Below are 17,246 nucleotides of genomic sequence, written 5' to 3' on the forward strand. Positions count from 1 at the left end.
TAATTCAGAATTAATTTGATTTTCATAATTAATTATAATTTAATTAGAAACCTATGATTGAAAACCACCATAAAAATTGTAAATTTATGATAAATTTTAAATTTTTATGACCTAGACTTGAATCCATAATAATCGGAAATCAATTGGATAATAAATTTTCGATTTTTTCGCCCTAAAATTATGAAATTAATATTATTTATTAATTTGTCATTAATTTTAAATATAAATTTTAAATTTTTATGCGATTCGTTCATATAACTTGCACGCACAAAGCAATGGACGCTTCGTGTTACCCTTAAGGGGTGTTGTATAGTGCGGGCATGCGACGACGAGCAAGGGAGCTCGTCGCCCGTGCGGCACGAATGCAATGAGCAAGGGCATGGTGCACGAGCACAAGGCAGCAGCCCTGCCTTGTGTCGTGGGCCACGAGCTATGAACAAATGGGCATGGGCGAAAGGCAAGCCAAGGCAGTCGCGTGTGGGCAGCAAGCGAGCTGCGCCACGACGTGCACTGCCTCGCGCAAGCGCGCGCAGCCTCGCGCGCAGCGAGCGCAAGCTCGCGTGCCACGAGCGCTGCGCACATCGATTGATCGCGCGCAATTGCTCGCGCGCACAGCGAGCGATGGCTCGCGCGCACAGCGAGCGATGGCTCGCGCGCACAGCGAGCGATGGCTCGCGCGCACAGCGAGCGATGGCTCGCGCGCACAGCGAGCGATGGCTCGCGCGCACAGTGAGCGATGGCTCGCGCGCACAGCGAGCGATGGCTCGCGCGCACAGCGAGCGATGGCTCGCGCGCAGCCAGCGCTGGCTCGCGTGCGTCGAGCGCTGGCGCGCGCGCAGCGAGCACCATAGCGTGCGATGGCTTGCGATGGAAGATGCAGCAGCTATGCGACGAGCGCATGGGCTGCGCGCACATGGCCAGCGATGGCTGTGTGCCGCTGGCCATGTGCGCGCAGCCCATGGGCGTGCAATGCGTAGGGTGTTTGCGTTGCGATTAGATCGTTTTGAATGATTAATTTGAAATTTTTCAGTTTACGTAATTTTAATTTTAAAATTAATAATTTAAATTATTTTCTTGGATTTTAATTTTGAATATTGTAATTATAATAAATTTTATTTATTCTAATTATTTTACTAAAATTAAAATCATGAATTAATTTAAATACGACTGAAATTAAATTAAACTTTTTGGATTCAATTATAAATTTATATGAGCTTTAAATTTTAATTAAATTTGTATGTTTCCGGTTAGACTTGAAATACATTTTTATGTTTAAAATTAGTAAAGCATATGAATTTATTGGTTTAAGTGGGAGCCCTTTTAGTCATAAAACTCTTGATTAGGTCTACGAATCCTTAAGGTTAAAACAACTTGATTAGAATTAATAAGGACTGAATAATTGGTAGATTATTGGTGCCCTTGATTAATTGCTGCAAATGTTTACGTGATGCATAATGTGTTTTACTAACCAGCTATGTGGGCCATTCATGATAATGAATGGGTGAATGGTATATATTGTATATGTACTGTTTTGCAGGTTATGAAGTGACTAGTATGGCCCAAATAGGATAGAAAATATGGTCTGCGTACCATTAATTTGAATGTAATTGGTCTAAAGTACCAAAGTTATTTTTCAATTCAAATATGGTCTGCGTACCATCAAATAGTTGTAATTAGTTATAGCTTATCCTATTTGAAGAAAATGGTGCCTCCCACGGAGATTTTAAAGACGGACTTTGAAGTCAAAGCTTCAAGATGAAGTCGGGCCATACTAGATCACATTTATCTTATGCATGTTTTAAGTTATTTATTGCTTTTAAATATGTCTTAAAATGCATGAGATCAAAAGCTTGATTATGTTGCATGATTAAGGATTTTAGTTCACTTAAAATCTAACCAACATAGTAAGAGCCTTAAGTTCCAAACTTAAAAATTGAGTTAAAAGGTGCCATGCCAAAATATACACTTGCTTGGATATCCTTTACATCAATCTAGTAATAGTTTTCGCTCAGCGAGGTGTTACTTATTGGTCCTAAAGGGGCAAGGTACACAAATAATTTTGAGTACATGTTAGTTTTGGTGAAACTCAACGATATAAGTAAGGAGTCCTTTTATGTCGTGGAAAAATCGATAGGTTTACCTAATAAATTCTTAGACGTACCTATCAACCAAGAATAGTTTCTAGACTATTAGCAAAAGGCTTTTTGCTTACCTAAGATGTTCTAGGATTAAGTCGACAAACTGTGCTTAGTTCTTCAATGATTTTAGGATCTTGGAATCATTTTATTCACACCTGCCGGAACACATAACTTGAATAAAATGCTTAATAAACATTGAATTATGCATGTATGCTAGAATTTAAGTTTATTAAGAGAAACTGTGAATGGTTATTTATTTGTTTATTCTTTTCAATTGTAGTTTTTAATATGGCAAACAACAATTCATTCAACATTCGATCAATTCTCGAAAAGGAGAAGTTGAACGGGAAAAACTTCCTTGACTGGCAAAGGAACTTGCAAATAGTTCTTATGCAGGAAGAAAAGGAGTATGTCCTAGATGAGGCGAAGCCCGAAGCCGCAGGCGACGGGGTCACTCAGGCAGCCCTCAATCGTTGGATTGATGCCAACAAGGATGTGAAATGTCTAATGCTCGCCACCATGAGTGCGGATCTGCAGAAAACGTTCATCAACTCAGATGCTTTCACAATCATCAGTGAGTTGAAGAACATGTTCCAAGATCTGGCTCGAGTCGAAAGATTCGAGACTCATAGGCAAATTCTTGAGACCAAGCTTAAGAAAGGCGAGCCCGTAAGTCCACATGTTCTCAAAATGATTGGACTCATTGAGAATATGAGTCGGCTGGATCAGCAATTTTCTCAGGAAATGGCTATAGACACCAACCTCCATTCTCTTCATAGCGGGTATGATCAGTTCAAACTGAACTACAGTATGAATAGTCTGGACAAAACGCTCACTGAGCTTCACGGTATGCTGAAGACCGCTGAAAAGACGCTCAAAAGTGATAAGCAGGATGTGCTTATGGTGCGTGGGGGCAAGTTCAAGAAATCTGGAAAGAAGAGGAATGCTAAGAAAGGTGGCAACAAGGCCAGCCCAACTAAGCAAACTGGCGCCAAATCTGTAAAGAGGAAGGTCAGTCAACCCACTTCAGAATCCGAATGCTTCTACTGCAAGAAGAAGGGGCATTGGAAGAGAGATTGCTTGAAGCTAAAGGAAGATCAGAAGAACGGAACAGTCGTTCCATCTTCAGGTATTTTCGTTATAGACTGTATACTTGCTAATTCAACTTCTTGGGTATTAGATACAGGTTGTGGCTCACACTTATGTTCCAATCCACAGGGACTAAGAAGAAGTAGAAAGTTAAGCAAGGGTGAAGTCGACCTACGAGTGGGAAATGGAGCACGGATTGCTGCATTAGCTGTAGGAACTTACTATTTGTCTTTGCCCTCCGGGCTAGTTTTGGAACTGGAAGATTGTTTCCATGTTCCAAGTCTTACTAAAAACATCATTTCAGTTTCTTGCTTAGATGCTAAGGGATTTTCCTTTTTAATAAAAGACAATAGTTGTTCGTTTTATTTTAAAGAGATGTTTTATGGATCTGCTAGATTAGTCAATGGACTTTATTTATTAGATCACGACAAACAAGTATATAACATAAATACCAAAAGGGCCAAAAAGGATGATTCAGATCTCACCTATCTGTGGCATTGTCGATTAGGCCATATAAACTTGAAACGCTTAGAAAGACTTCAAAAGGAAGGAATTCTAGAACCATTTGACTTAGAGGATTATGGTAAATGCGAATCATGTTTACTTGGCAAAATGACAAAGCAACCTTTCTCTAAAGTTGGAGAAAGAGCAAATGAACTATTGGGTTTAATCCATACAGATGTATGTGGACCAATGAGTACAATTGCTAGAGGTGGTTTCAGCTACTTTATCACTTTCACTGATGACTTCAGTAGGTATGGTTATGTCTACCTAATGAAGCATAAGTCTGAATCTTTTGACAAAGTCAAGGAATTTCAGAGTGAAGTAGAGAATCAATTAGGCAAGAAGATTAAAGCACTGCGGTCTGATAGAGGCGGTGAATATCTGAGCTATGAATTTGATGACCATCTGAAAGAATGTGGAATTCTATCAGAATTGACTCCTCCTGGAACACCACAATGGAACGGTGTGTCGGAACGGAGGAACAGAACCTTGCTAGACATGGTCAGGTCAATGATGGGTCAGGCCGAACTTCCATTAGAATTTTGGGGACATGCACTAAATACAGCTGCACTCACTATAAATAGAGCTCCGTCTAAAGCTGTCGAAAAGACTCCATACGAATTATGGTTTGGAAAGCCTCCAAATGTGTCTTTTCTTAAGATTTGGGGATGTGAAGTATACGTCAAACGATTAATTTCAGACAAACTTCATCCAAAATCTGACAAATATATCCTTGTGGGCTATCCAAAGGAAACAAAGGGGTATTACTTCTACAATACATCTGAGAACAAAGTGTTTGTTGCTCGAGATGGTGTCTTTTTGGAGAAAGATCACATTTCCAAAATGACAAGTGGGAGAAAAGTAGACCTCGAAGAAATTCGAGTCGAACAACAAACTCTAGAGAATGCTCAAGATGACATTCAGGATGAAACTCAGAGATCTTTAGAAGAATCTGGTGAGAATCATGGTCAATCTAGAAATGTTACCCCGCGTAGATCGCAAAGATATAGATCTCAACCGGAAAGGTACTTAGGTATTTTGACGAACGAGAGCTATGACGTTCTATTACTTGAAAGTGATGAACCTGCGACTTACAAACAAGCTATGACGAGCCCTAGCTCCAAGCAATGGCAAGAAGCCATGCAATCTGAATTGGACTCCATGTCTGAAAACCAAGTATGGGATTTGGTCGATTTGCCAGATGGCTACCAAGCCATTGGAAGCAAATGGGTTTTCAAACTGAAAAAGGACAAGGATGGGAAACTTGAAGTTTTCAAAGCTAGATTGGTTGCAAAAGGTTACAGGCAAGTCCACGGTGTGGACTACGATGAAACCTTTTCACCAGTTGCAATGCTAAAGTCTATTCGGATAATGTTAGCAATCGCTGCATATTACGATTACGAAATATGGCAGATGGATGTCAAAACTGCTTTCTTAAAACGGCGTTTTAACAGAAACTGTGTTTATGACACAGCCTGAAGGTTTTGAGGATCCAAAGAATGCTAAAAAGGTATGCAAACTAAAGAAATCAATCTACGGATTGAAGCAGGCATCCAGGAGCTGGAACATACGTTTTGATGAAGCAGTCAAGGACTTTGGTTTCATCAAGAACGCGGACGAATCTTGTGTATACAAGAAGGTCATTGGGAGCAAAATTGCTTTCCTAGTATTATATGTCGACGACATATTGCTTATCGGAAATGACATTCCTATGTTGAACTCTGTCAAAATTTGGCTTGGGAAATGTTTTTCGATGAAGGATCTAGGAGAAGCACAGTACATATTGGGCATCAAGATTTACAGAGATAGATCTAAAAGGATGATTGGACTTAGTCAAAGCACTTATATCAATAAGGTGCTTGATAGGTTCAAGATGGCGGACTCCAAGCGAGGCTACCTACCCATGTCTCATGGAATAACTCTAAGCAAGACTCAGTGCCCAAAAACACTTGATGAGCGTAGACGAATGAATGGGATTCCATATGCATCATTGATTGGTTCAATAATGTATGCTATGATATGTACACGCCCGGATGTTGCGTACGCACTCAGTGCTACGAGCAGATACCAGTCAGACCCAGGAGAGGCGCATTGGACTGCTGCCAAGAACATTCTGAAGTACCTGAAAAGGCACAAAGATGACTTCCTGGTCTATGGTGGAGATGATGAATTAATTGTTAAAGGCTATACGGACGCAAGTTTCCAAACCGACAAAGATGATTTCAGATCACAGTCTGGGTTTGTCTTCTGCCTCAACGGAGGAGCAGTAAGCTGGAAAAGTGCTAAGCAAAGCACCATTGCGGATTCTACAACTGAAGCGGAGTACATTGCTGCACATGAAGCAGCAAAGGAAGCTATATGGCTAAGGAAGTTCATAGGTGAACTTGGTGTAGTCCCCTCCATTAAAGGACCAATAGCCCTGTATTGTGACAATAACGGAGCTATTGCACAGGCAAAAGAGCCTAGACACCACCAGAGAGTCAAGCATGTACTTCGTAGATTTCACCTTCTACGAGAGTTCGTTGAAAGAAAAGAAGTCGAGATAAGCAAAATTGGAACTGATGACAACATATCAGATCCATTAACTAAACCTCTGCCGCAGGCGAAGCACAACTCGCACACTGCAGCTATGGGAATCAAGCATATTGGAGAAGGGCTTTGATGTCTCTATTTAATGTTTTAAAGTTTTAGAGTTTAAATCTTTGTAAAACATTATTGTTTAATCATTCACAATAAATGAAAAGAATTCATTTTTCCATTTAATTTGTGGTTTATTAAATGATGAGTCCCTTCAATTTGACGATATATTCAAGATAGACTGTCAGGACCAGTCCTGTGACTAAGAAATGTCTATCAAGTGAACTTGAATGTCAAAGGTTGAAAATGGTCCCTAGTCGGAGTTTTCTATAAAATTGGACGCATAGAAAACGTTAGACGATTGGAATGCAAGATGACTAGTAGTTCTGTTTCTTGAACTATGTGGACATGGCAATGTCATAATCATTTGCATAGATACTTACTTTGGGAAGACTAGTATCGGACAAAACCTATGAAACTTTACTGTAAGAGATGAAAGGCTGTCATAAGTAAATTTCATTAAATTATTAGACACTAAATCCTCAATACCTGAGTGATTTGAGATTACTTGTTTGAGAACTGGTTTCTTTGACGTTGACCAACCGTCGCACCGTAAAAGGAGGCTATAAAGGCAACGCTCAGGTAATCACCTATCAAACGAAGTCTAATCTCAAGATCGCAAGATTGGGATTGTCCTCCCATAAATCGGGATGAGATGCTTAAAAGTTGTACAAGGCCACTCGGAGAGCTAGAAACTGTGAAATGCATGGCCGTGCCCGGATGAATCATAGGCTATGATTATCTGTTTATTTGATCAGTTGAACTCTGAAACCGAGGAACACCTCTGGACATAATAAGGATGACGACTCTTACCTTATGTTCAAGAGCAAGCATCGAGCGACAAAGGAATTAGGAAATGCACACTTGTCCCTAAGGACAAGTGGGAGACTGAAGGAAATAATGCCCTTGGTCCAAGTATGCATTCTATGTTAAGTCTAATAAATGCGGTTCAGTATTAATTAACAAGTTAATAATTCAGTGAGATCAAGTGAGCTGAATGCCTAGCTAGAGGCCGCTTCAGTTCAAGTGGAATTAATGATATTAATCCACAGCTTACTCTTGACTGAACCCGTAGGGTCACACAAATAGTACGTAAACGGATCAAGTATTTAATGGCATTAGATACTCCATCTATGGATATTCGGAATCGACGGATCTTGGTTTCAGTGGGAGCTGAGATCGTCACAGGCAAGAAATGAATACTCCGGATACGATGATATTGCCGGAAACGGAAATATGGATCGTATCGGAAATATAAATATTATCCAAGTCGTAGATGTTGCCGGAAACGGAAACATGGTACGTATCGGAAAATATTATCGGAAATGGAAATATTGCCAGAATCGGAAATATTGCCGGAAACGGAAATATTGTCAGAATCGGAAATATTATCGGAATCGGAAAATAATTCCGGAAACGGAAATATTAAATATTTGTTCGAAACGGAAATTGATTCCGGAATCGGAAATATTAAATATTGTTCGTATCGGAAATGAATTCCGGAACCGGGAATTTAATCGGAAGCGTATCGTACGAATTAGCATCGGACGAGGCCTGCCGGACGAAGGCCCAGCACGAAGTCGGGCCATCGCCCAGCAAGCCAAACGCGCGCCCAGCCAAGGCAGCGCCCAGGCCCACCGCAAGGCAGGCCCAGCGCGCGCCAAGGCCATGGCCTCGCTGCGTGGGCTGCTGCTCGCACGCACACGCATGGGCGGCCCTCGTGGCTGCCGTGTGTGTGTGAGTTTGTGTTCAAGCATGATTCCTAAAACTATTAGAGTTAGTATATGATTAAATTCCTATTCCTAAAAGGATAAATTAATTAATTAGAGTTCTTGTAGGATTCTAAGTTTAATTAATTCGTATCCTACTAGGATTCCAATTCCCTTTCCATAACTCTATAAATACGTGCCTAGGGTCACATATTTTAAGAGATTAATTCAAGTATTCAAAGTGAGTTTTGAGAGAAAAAATTCAGTCATATTTCTTACCTAAGAGTGCCGAAAATTCTAGTACCTTAAGGGCGATTCTAGTTGGTCAATCTTAAGGCGGATCCGGACGTGCTGTGGACTATCTACGGAGGGACGACACTTGGAGTCCTAAAGCTTGTTCTTGTTCGGTTCGGGCGCAGCTAGGGAAGGCACGCAACAAAGAGTATGCATCTAAATTATGCTATATGATTATGTGTAAATAATATGTATTCCTGGCTAAATGGTTGTTTCCGCATGATTTTTGAATTGTCATATGTATCATAAACTAACACCGGAAGGGGTCCTTAATAATATAATATCCATGTGCCGGAACTTCTGGTGGGGTAAAAAAGGAAGTGAAAGGAAATTGGCATTGATAAGCTGGGATAAAATGTGCACTCGAAGGAGAAAGGGGGTCTGAGCTTTCGGGACCTTAGTGCCTTCAACAATGCCCTCCTGGAAAAGCAATACTGGCGACTCATTACCTCCCCGGACTCTTTTGCAGCCACTGTGTTGAGAGGAAAGTACCACCACCGTGTCGCATTAGGGGACGCAAAACTGCCACAGAATGCAAGCTACACTTGAAATCTATCTTATCGGCGAGAGATCTTATCAAGGAAGGTTCGAGATGGGTCGTGGGAAATGGGAGAACTGTACGGTTCTGGAAGGACGCGTGGGTCAATGGGCTCCCTGGGGGTCGTATCCTAACACCTCCCCCATCCCTTGAGGTGTCGAATAGCATGGTGAGTGAATGGTGGAATGCGGAAGAGAAATGCTGGGACCTACAAGACCTTACAAACACCGTGAGCAGTGATGAAATGGAAGCTATCCAAAATATATCGCTAGCAACGTATGAGCAGGATGACTTTTTGGCCTAGCCTCACACAAAGAATGCGGTTTTTACGGTCCGAAGCGCATATCATCTGGAAAAGAAGAGACGGAGTGGTAATGTAGAAACGTCGGACAACAATTCTGAAGTTTGGTTTTGGAAGAAAGTGTGGCAAGCCAACGTCCCACAGCGGGTTAAGAACCTAGTTTGCGAGGCACGGCCTCCCTACAATGGCAGTGCTAGAACCTAGAGAACTCAGAGTAGACCGAATGTGCCCGAGATGCGGGGAGAAGGCTGAAACAATCACCCACTTGTTCCTGTTGTGCAAAGAGATTCATGCGGTTGGAAATAGAGGACTGGTCCCAAAGCTTCTGTGAATGGTGCGTGAGCTATGCCAAAAGGTGTGTGGAAAAGGGCTCGTGGGAGGTGGTGATGATGTTCCTATGGCAAGTCTGGAACACCCGAAACATGTGGGTGTTTGAGAAAAGGAAAATGGACCCGATGGTAATATGCACAAGAACGATGAACCTCCTTGGGGAGTTCGAGGCAGCGACAATCAGAGATTCTGAACCCATAAATACTGAGCCATCCCACAACGTGGTACAGAAACGGGGAAAACAAAGCTCAACACTGATGCAGCGGTTGCGAAGGAGGGAAAGGTAGGCTTGGGCATGGTGGTGCGAGATGAAGTAGGAGACGTGCTAATGATAGCAGGAAGCAAGAGCAGATCACCCATGCCTGTTCTTCATGCCAAGGCATCAGGCTTGATGTTTGGTCTACAACTTGCCTACGAGGCTGGGTTTCGCAAGGTTGATCTCTTTGCTCGAAGGGAAGGTGACAGAACCAATTAGTAGTTAATGACATTATTCAGTTTATTGGTTTTTTCGAATTTTGTAGCTTTACTTTGCAGAATAGACTTTGTAATAAAGTAGCTGACTCCATGGCTAAGGCCTCTCTCTCTCTTTCGAGGAGGACCTAGTATGGATGGAAGAGTGCCCTGCGTTTGTAAGCCCGCTTGTTGTAGCGGATAAAGCCCACTTGGAATGAAACAAAGCTTTGGCATTGATGAGTTAATGAGGCTATGTCTTCTTGATAAGGCTAAAGTAAAAACAGAATTATAATCACACTGTTTTTGGCAAAAACATTTACATACCATGATTCATGCAAGATACATGCGTTAAAGGATTCATGTTTACTACACTTAATGGAGATGATCCACAATACTTTCCTCACCACAAAAAATACGAGTAGTCTAGTTGCTAAGTTTGAACCTTGATAGTTGATACTAGTACCAATTACCAAAAAGGATTTCATGACGAAAATGAATTTGAAACCTGACAAAGATATACTTGAAATGGATCATGGAATAGCGGAACCATGGAAAAGGATGCAACCACCACCACTCATATAGCCGAAGATGTCAAGCGCATCTCCATCCTTAAGGTTGAGCTACATTGTCAAATAAAAACACAAATGAATTTCTAGTCCAAATAATATGGAAAAACAGAACTCATAATATGACAAATTAAAACAAACTAGTGTAAGTGTGTAACATTACATACATCATCGGCAGTGAGGTTAGGATTAACACGTAACCCATCGAAGGTGAAGGTAAGCGGTTTGATCAACTTGTGGTGCCGATAGTATGCATCAAATGCTTTTTGAAGCTTTGCATCACGCAGCACCTTAAAGTATGTTTCTTCATTCTCCTAACCAACCCAACCCAACCCAACCCAACCCCATTTTTAAGGTCAGATATATTTTTCACAAAAATACAAAGAAAGAGATAGATAAAAAGAAAGAGAGATGATAACCTGAGTCACAAATTTGATACGAACATACGAGTTGCCCGGGTTGGAGTTTGAGGAATCCCCTGTGTTTTGCTGTTTGAGTGCAACACCCTCACTTGTTATCTTCCTCTTTTCCGCCATTCTTTTACGGTTTTACCTTCCTTTCTATCTTTGCTTATTCAATTGGGCCCCCAATAACCTAACCAAATAAACTACTGTAGAATTTAAACCCAGATTCTTTTTATTAATTTTTTATTTTTTATTTAAAAGAGTAAAGTAAACATGTTTGAAGTGACATGTGAGTGTGAATTTTGAGCAAGGACAAGACAACACAATCATGTCTACTTCTCAAAAGAAATAACGCCTACTTTTCCTCTTTTCAAATTCAATACTCCATTTCAACAACCAAAAATAAATCAGAAATCAACACCAAAAATAAGCTTAAATGTAAACAACAATCTTTACAACATGCAAGGAAATTGGAAAAACAAGGAAAACCCACAAATCTGAGAAAGAGATGAGCAATTTCAACTCATGCAAATCTAGAAATAACATCATACGGTAAACATACAAACATCAGACAATCACAAAAATGAATAAAACATGGGAAAATAAACATAAACATAAACATAAACATAAACAGGGGAATAAAAAGAAGCACATACAAACTACATCATCGAACAGAGCAATGCATCATGAAATTGTTATTACAAAATAAATAAAAATAAAGCAAGCTATAAATGACAGCATTGATATCTGGAGGCAAGGAAACAACAACACAGCAAACATGGAAAAACGAGGAAAAGAGGAGAGAGAGAGAGAGAGAGATTTACAGTTGAGCGGCATAACCCCGGAGAGAGAAATGAAAATGTTAATGTTTGAGAGCGGTGCAACGTTCTCTTTCTGATTTTCTCAATGTTGTAGTCTTCTGTCATGAAAATAATAATCTGTGGCAGCTTCAGTGGCAATTGTCAATTGATCATTTATTACAAGTCAAACACCTGACTCCTAGTATTTATTACGGACTATGGAATACTATACTAATACTAATACTAATACTAATACTAATACCAATACCAATACCCAATACTCCTTTCTAAACCCAATAACAATTAAAATGGTGTGTCAAAATCAATTTCTACGGTCACACTATATTTAACACAAACACTCGACTAGTACACAACCACATTTACCACTTTAGCTTACACCGAAAAGCCTAAAAAGCTCGATAATCTCATGGCTCATGGCTCATGGCTCATACAGTCATACACAACCAACCATCTCATCAAAGATTTGCGTATTCATTCACATCATCATCTTACTTGTATATTCAAAAACATTACAACCACAACATATGTTCCCAATTCTCCTTCATCAAGGCCCATTCCTGTAATGTAATTATGTAATGTGCCACTTCCTCTCACAAATCACAACACCCAATGTCCAGCAATGAATATCAAAACAATTTGCATAACAAAAGTTCACTTGTAGTATGTGTAAATGAGTAATCCATAGTCTTACAATTGATAGGATTCATTTCTCTGTTAGTTGTCATCAAAATACTACTCTATTCTTCTGCCTATGCTTGGGAAATACTCACTTGTATACAGAATTAATACACCACCAGAACTCAGAAACTAATCTACGCTGGCTTCACAAAGAATACACATCTCCATCTCGATGTTTGAGTTTTCATCACGTGGGAAAAAGAAAAGGCACCAATTGTGAGAATAAAATCATAAAACCATTTACAAAAACTATAACTAGCTTACAAGAATTCAAAGTCCTGGTATTATTCACTTTCTATGAAGTCTGCCGAGAGTATGATTTTATACAGCTCCTTCAGATTAGCCAATACATGTCGAGGCCCCAAGCTTTTAATCCCTATATAATTCAACAGCTGTTCTATGTCCTGCAATATGCAAATAAATGAAGAAAGATTAATTGATTTAGTAGAAAATTAAAGTGGATGACTTATAGAATTTCATCCAAGTCAATCAATATCTCATCAAATACTAGGAATGAGAAATGATTATTAAGGAACATAAAATGACCGGAAATAAGTGACAATTCTATCTTTCTTTTTGAGGGAAGGCAGTTCTATATTTCTAGCAGTATACTATAGCTAGGCGACTTAACACAAGAAACCAGCTGGAAACATACATTGATACATGTATTAAGGATGGAAATAAAATAGCACCACACATTTGTTAAAAAGGTTCTCAAGCTGTATCTATAACATAATAATACACGAGTAATTAGCAAACCTTGTTTAATAGAAAGATAGCATATGCTGCCCTGGTTGCATCCTGCCCATCTAAAAATAGTGGAAATTCCAAACACTTCTTATTTGCAGAGGCCAAGGCAGTGGAAGAGGATCCTGCGGATGCTAGATCAACATACGGAGCACAGTCTTTGATATATGAATGAGAACCACCCAGACGCAAAGGATAACGCAAAGGTACATGTAGATACGAAGCTATGAGTGAGATAACCTGCAAAGGACCCACTATACGCATAAATATCATCCACTTATTGTTGCCACTCCTATTATGTGATTAGGAGGATAATAACAAATCACAAGGAGAGAAGTCTATGTAAGAGCAAAAGAAGATAGCCTGAAAGGCTGAACTTAAGAGAATTAGTAGTTTACCCTCAATAAGATGTTATAGTCTTATATATATACAAGTTATTTACGGAAGGCAAGAGAAAGAACATACATGCGCAACACATCCTAGAGCACTCGTCGACCTCTGAATCTGCTTCTTATCAGTGAAGAAAGTCAACTGGGTAAAAGGAAGCATATTCAATTGCACGCCTGAAATAGTCAAGGTTCCTTGGTTTCTTGATTGGTTCTCATCTAGAGTATCATCGGGACTCCCTGCATATTAACAACAATTAAACACGGTAAAAATCTGCAAAATGTGCAGAAAATGAGGAATAAAAAGGTTTAATAATGCAGATTTAGGACGCCAACAAGATAGTATCTAACTACAAGACCGGCTCGAGACGCGTTCGTTGACAAAACCGCCGTAGGAATGGAGAGATATCAGAATGCAAATGCGAGATAGCAAGGGTAGAATTATTCAAAAGCTAATTTGATGAATTGGTCTTAGCTTTTAAGGAGTATATAAAAGTTACATAAGCATAACTTACTCAACCCCCTCTTTATGGCGCCAAACCCGATTCCGGATTAAAGAAAACACTGGAACTCAAGTATCTTCCTTAAATCATCAACCCCACCCACCCCCCACCTACCTCCAAAAAAAACACACACACTGACACACTCATACAAAAACACACACGTCCAAGAGTAATAGAAATTTAAAACATTTTTTAGTAGCTGGGGAGTTGCGGCTACATTTCTTGGCCAGAGGAAGACACAATTTTGCTTTAAGCACTCAACTAGTAAAAGATTCTACTAGGACACCAAAGAATCAGTACCTAGTCTGCTTCCACCCGGAAATGAATCAAGTTCAAGCTCTTGAGTTGCACCAATCACTGTCTTTATTGGATAAAGATATGCAACTTGAGAAACCAAGTGTTGTTGTCTCACTCTAAGCATCTTCTGCAAACTACTTAGTTGAGCAAGACCCTCATCTCCAGCAAGTAATCTACCTGATTCCTGCAGTGTAACAGGAAAGATATCTGCATTGGTCATGTAGACAAATAATAAATAACTGAACGGAAGTGGTTAATAGGACTACATACACCACAATTTCGAACCTGCTTGCTACAACTTTTTTGAAACAACTATATTGCTTACATTGACTTAAACTTACTTTTGACATTGACTCCTAGAAAAAAGAAAAAAAGAGATAAATTATGCATCATTTAAAAGTTCATGCGGGAACCAAATGTATGTCATTTTGTTGTGAGTGTTAAGGTCTCAGAGAGAGATGGTATTGGATCTTCGCTTGGAAGAGCAATCGTTTTGATGCGGAAAGATGGGATTTCTCATCCATTAACTTTAGGTGTGACCCCTCCAAGCAAATACATGCGCAGAAATAGTAAATCCATGTTTTCTTTACCCTAATTACACATAGAATGTTTTGCCAATCATATTGTCCACACAAACGATCAAGTAAGGGATGTCGTTGATTACAAAAGGTTAATGTTGATCACCATTTTCTAAACCCAGATGAATATGAAACCAATGAAGGGGCTATAATCAAAGATTACCTGCAGTCTTTTCCGCGCAACTGTAAGAGATATACCAGACACAAGTAAAGACTTAATTTCAGTGCCAAGATGCTCCTCTTTGGTTTTAGCATGTTCTTCTACCACCTTAGCTTGCATCAATATGTTCCCCATAACCAGCTTCCTATCTTCCACTCTTTCAGAAATCTCATCAAGTTCATTCTTCCGACTCAAAGACTCAGATTTTACCTGAAAACAATGTCCCAACCCGCTAAACCGCATATTTCCACAGTAAGTGTATGTCCACAGTAAACAGATGCTTAATTTCATCTCCAAAAGACAATGGCAAACAATCCCAGTTTATCCTAATTGAAGATTAATTATAGTATAAGTACATACTTGATCCTGTAAGGTTTCTTACAAAATCAGCAAATGCTAGTAATGCAAGGGTTCAACAAATCACGATTAAGATTGGTATTCAATAATTCTCTAATTCCCATTCGAAATTGTCAAAATTAATAACAATCCAGATGAAAAAGGGGGAAAATAAACCTGAATTAGGGTTTGAAGTTGACGTTGAATAGCTCGTTTGTTGTGTTGAGCATGTTGGAGAGCAGAAGAAAGACTGGATAGCCTGCCGAGTTCTTGTTCAAAATCTTCCCATTGAATCACTTTCAGGCGGGAATCCTTAGAACTTGAGCTTCGAGGTTCCATTAAAATCAAAATGAAAATAGATGGAGAAAGTGTAAATTGAGAAATACAAATTGAGAATTGGGGGGAAGTTTAAGATGAAGAAATTCGTCATCGTCCGGATATCTGTCATGGATTCCAATAAAGACCTCGCAGTCTCATTTCTCCAGTCTCCCCAACCAAGATCTTCCGGGGTACGCCCACGCAGAGCACAGGGATACAACTATACAAGGGGAAATCACGTAACGCGTACCAGCCTATAATTTCATTCTCACCGACTATTTTTTAACTAGCGATTGGCCTAGAGCTGTAAAAAGTGAAAACGGTTACTTGAGTCGGGTCAAGTCGAGTCATAATAAAGTGGAATCGTATTGAGTCACTCTATCACTCGGATTTAAGTTGGGTTCGGTCGGGTTAGTTTCCAGTAGGGTCATGTCAGGTTGGTTTTCTATTTCGGGTACATGTAGCCATGTAGGGTTTGGGTGTCATATTTGGTAACATTATACGAAGTACTCTTTTGTAAAACGTTTTTTTTTTTACTTTTTTTACAGGTAAGAAGAAATCATTTGGGTTGCCCTCGCACAAGGCCCTCGTTTAGAGGCCCATTACAACAGCCTTACACCCCCCCTTAAATCCCAAGCAAATGCTTGGGGTAGGAATCAAATCCTAGACTACGATAAGAAAGAAGAGAAAACTTACCACTTAGCCAACTCCAATTCCTCAAGAAAAGGTAATGGAAGAAAATGTGAAGCAAAAAATGCGAAGTTCTGATGAGATCCGGTGCATTAGTGTTAGATATTGTAATGTTTGCTATAGTACTGAGTAGATTGAATCGTATAGTATGTAATGATTAATGTCCAAATTCTATTTGCAAAAGGTCTAACTAGTGACTACTGTAACACTATAATAATTCCTTGCTTTTATAAAACCATTTTCCAACTTAAAATAAAGGAATTACTAAAGTATTACCGCCACCGTGATAACGGTTAAGGCTAGTACCAGAATTACGCAGCGGAATTTAATGTTAACTAACTTTTAAAAACATAATTAATAAAATATCGAGGCCCCCTACAATTTGGAATCATAATGGCCCAAAACCAAAACATAAATAGTTCAAACATTTCAAACATAATTAAAGTATTATTAAATGGTTCGAAATACGAAAACATGCAACTCTCTCGATCATCCCAAGCCACATGATTCTGATCTACCAACCTGCTATATTATTCTACTCCCCATCAATGCAAGTGCAAATGATAGATCATCATAGGGTCATTAAGGCAAAGGCCATGACCAAAACACACAAAGCACGTAGTCAGCAAAAGCCGAGTACTTACAAGAATAGAATGAATGAAACTAAAACATGCATCACTCGCTAAGTACTAATCAAAATGCAAAAGCCATATAATAATAAACAATCAATCATGAATACAAGACTCGACTCTTGACTCGACTCTTGACT

The 17,246-nt window shown here is 39.6% G+C and overlaps 3 protein-coding genes across 4 annotated transcripts in view; all 3 read right to left on the reverse strand.

Annotated features, from left to right (window-relative positions):
• Nucleotides 1–15,870, reverse strand: part of LOC110799119 (uncharacterized) — a 79,866-nt gene extending 63,996 nt beyond the window's left edge. Inside the window, exon 1 of the mRNA XM_056834945.1 lies at nt 15,857–15,870. The gene's annotated coding sequence lies outside the window, so the exon portion shown is untranslated. The remainder of the gene's footprint in view (nt 1–15,856) is intronic.
• Nucleotides 10,251–12,174, reverse strand: LOC110799122 (small ubiquitin-related modifier 1-like). 2 transcript variants are annotated; one of them, XM_022004324.2, is made up of 5 exons: nt 12,038–12,174; nt 11,788–12,006; nt 10,979–11,153; nt 10,727–10,873; nt 10,251–10,613 (listed from the first exon to the last, which is right to left on the reverse strand). In XM_022004324.2, the coding sequence occupies exons 3-5, from the start codon at nt 11,093–11,095 to the stop codon at nt 10,524–10,526; spliced, it is 354 nt and encodes a 117-aa protein (XP_021860016.1). In that variant the 5' UTR covers nt 11,096–11,153; nt 11,788–12,006; nt 12,038–12,174; the 3' UTR covers nt 10,251–10,523. The 2 variants fall into 2 exon arrangements, with proteins under 2 accessions (XP_021860016.1, XP_021860015.1); XM_022004323.2 differs by having other exon boundaries at nt 10,979–11,166; nt 12,038–12,172.
• LOC110799121 (vacuolar protein sorting 38) lies at nt 12,397–16,039 on the reverse strand. Its single transcript, XM_022004322.2, has 6 exons — nt 15,647–16,039; nt 15,137–15,343; nt 14,399–14,579; nt 13,675–13,835; nt 13,222–13,449; nt 12,397–12,866 (listed from the first exon to the last, which is right to left on the reverse strand). Exons 1-6 carry the CDS (start codon nt 15,806–15,808, stop codon nt 12,747–12,749), a joined length of 1,059 nt encoding a protein of 352 aa, XP_021860014.2. The 5' UTR covers nt 15,809–16,039; the 3' UTR covers nt 12,397–12,746.
• Between the last annotated feature and the right edge of the window lie 1,207 nt (nt 16,040–17,246).

The sequence above is a fragment of the Spinacia oleracea genome, chromosome 1, assembly GCF_020520425.1.
Source record: "Spinacia oleracea cultivar Varoflay chromosome 1, BTI_SOV_V1, whole genome shotgun sequence".
Taxonomy (NCBI): Eukaryota; Viridiplantae; Streptophyta; class Magnoliopsida; order Caryophyllales; family Amaranthaceae; genus Spinacia; species Spinacia oleracea.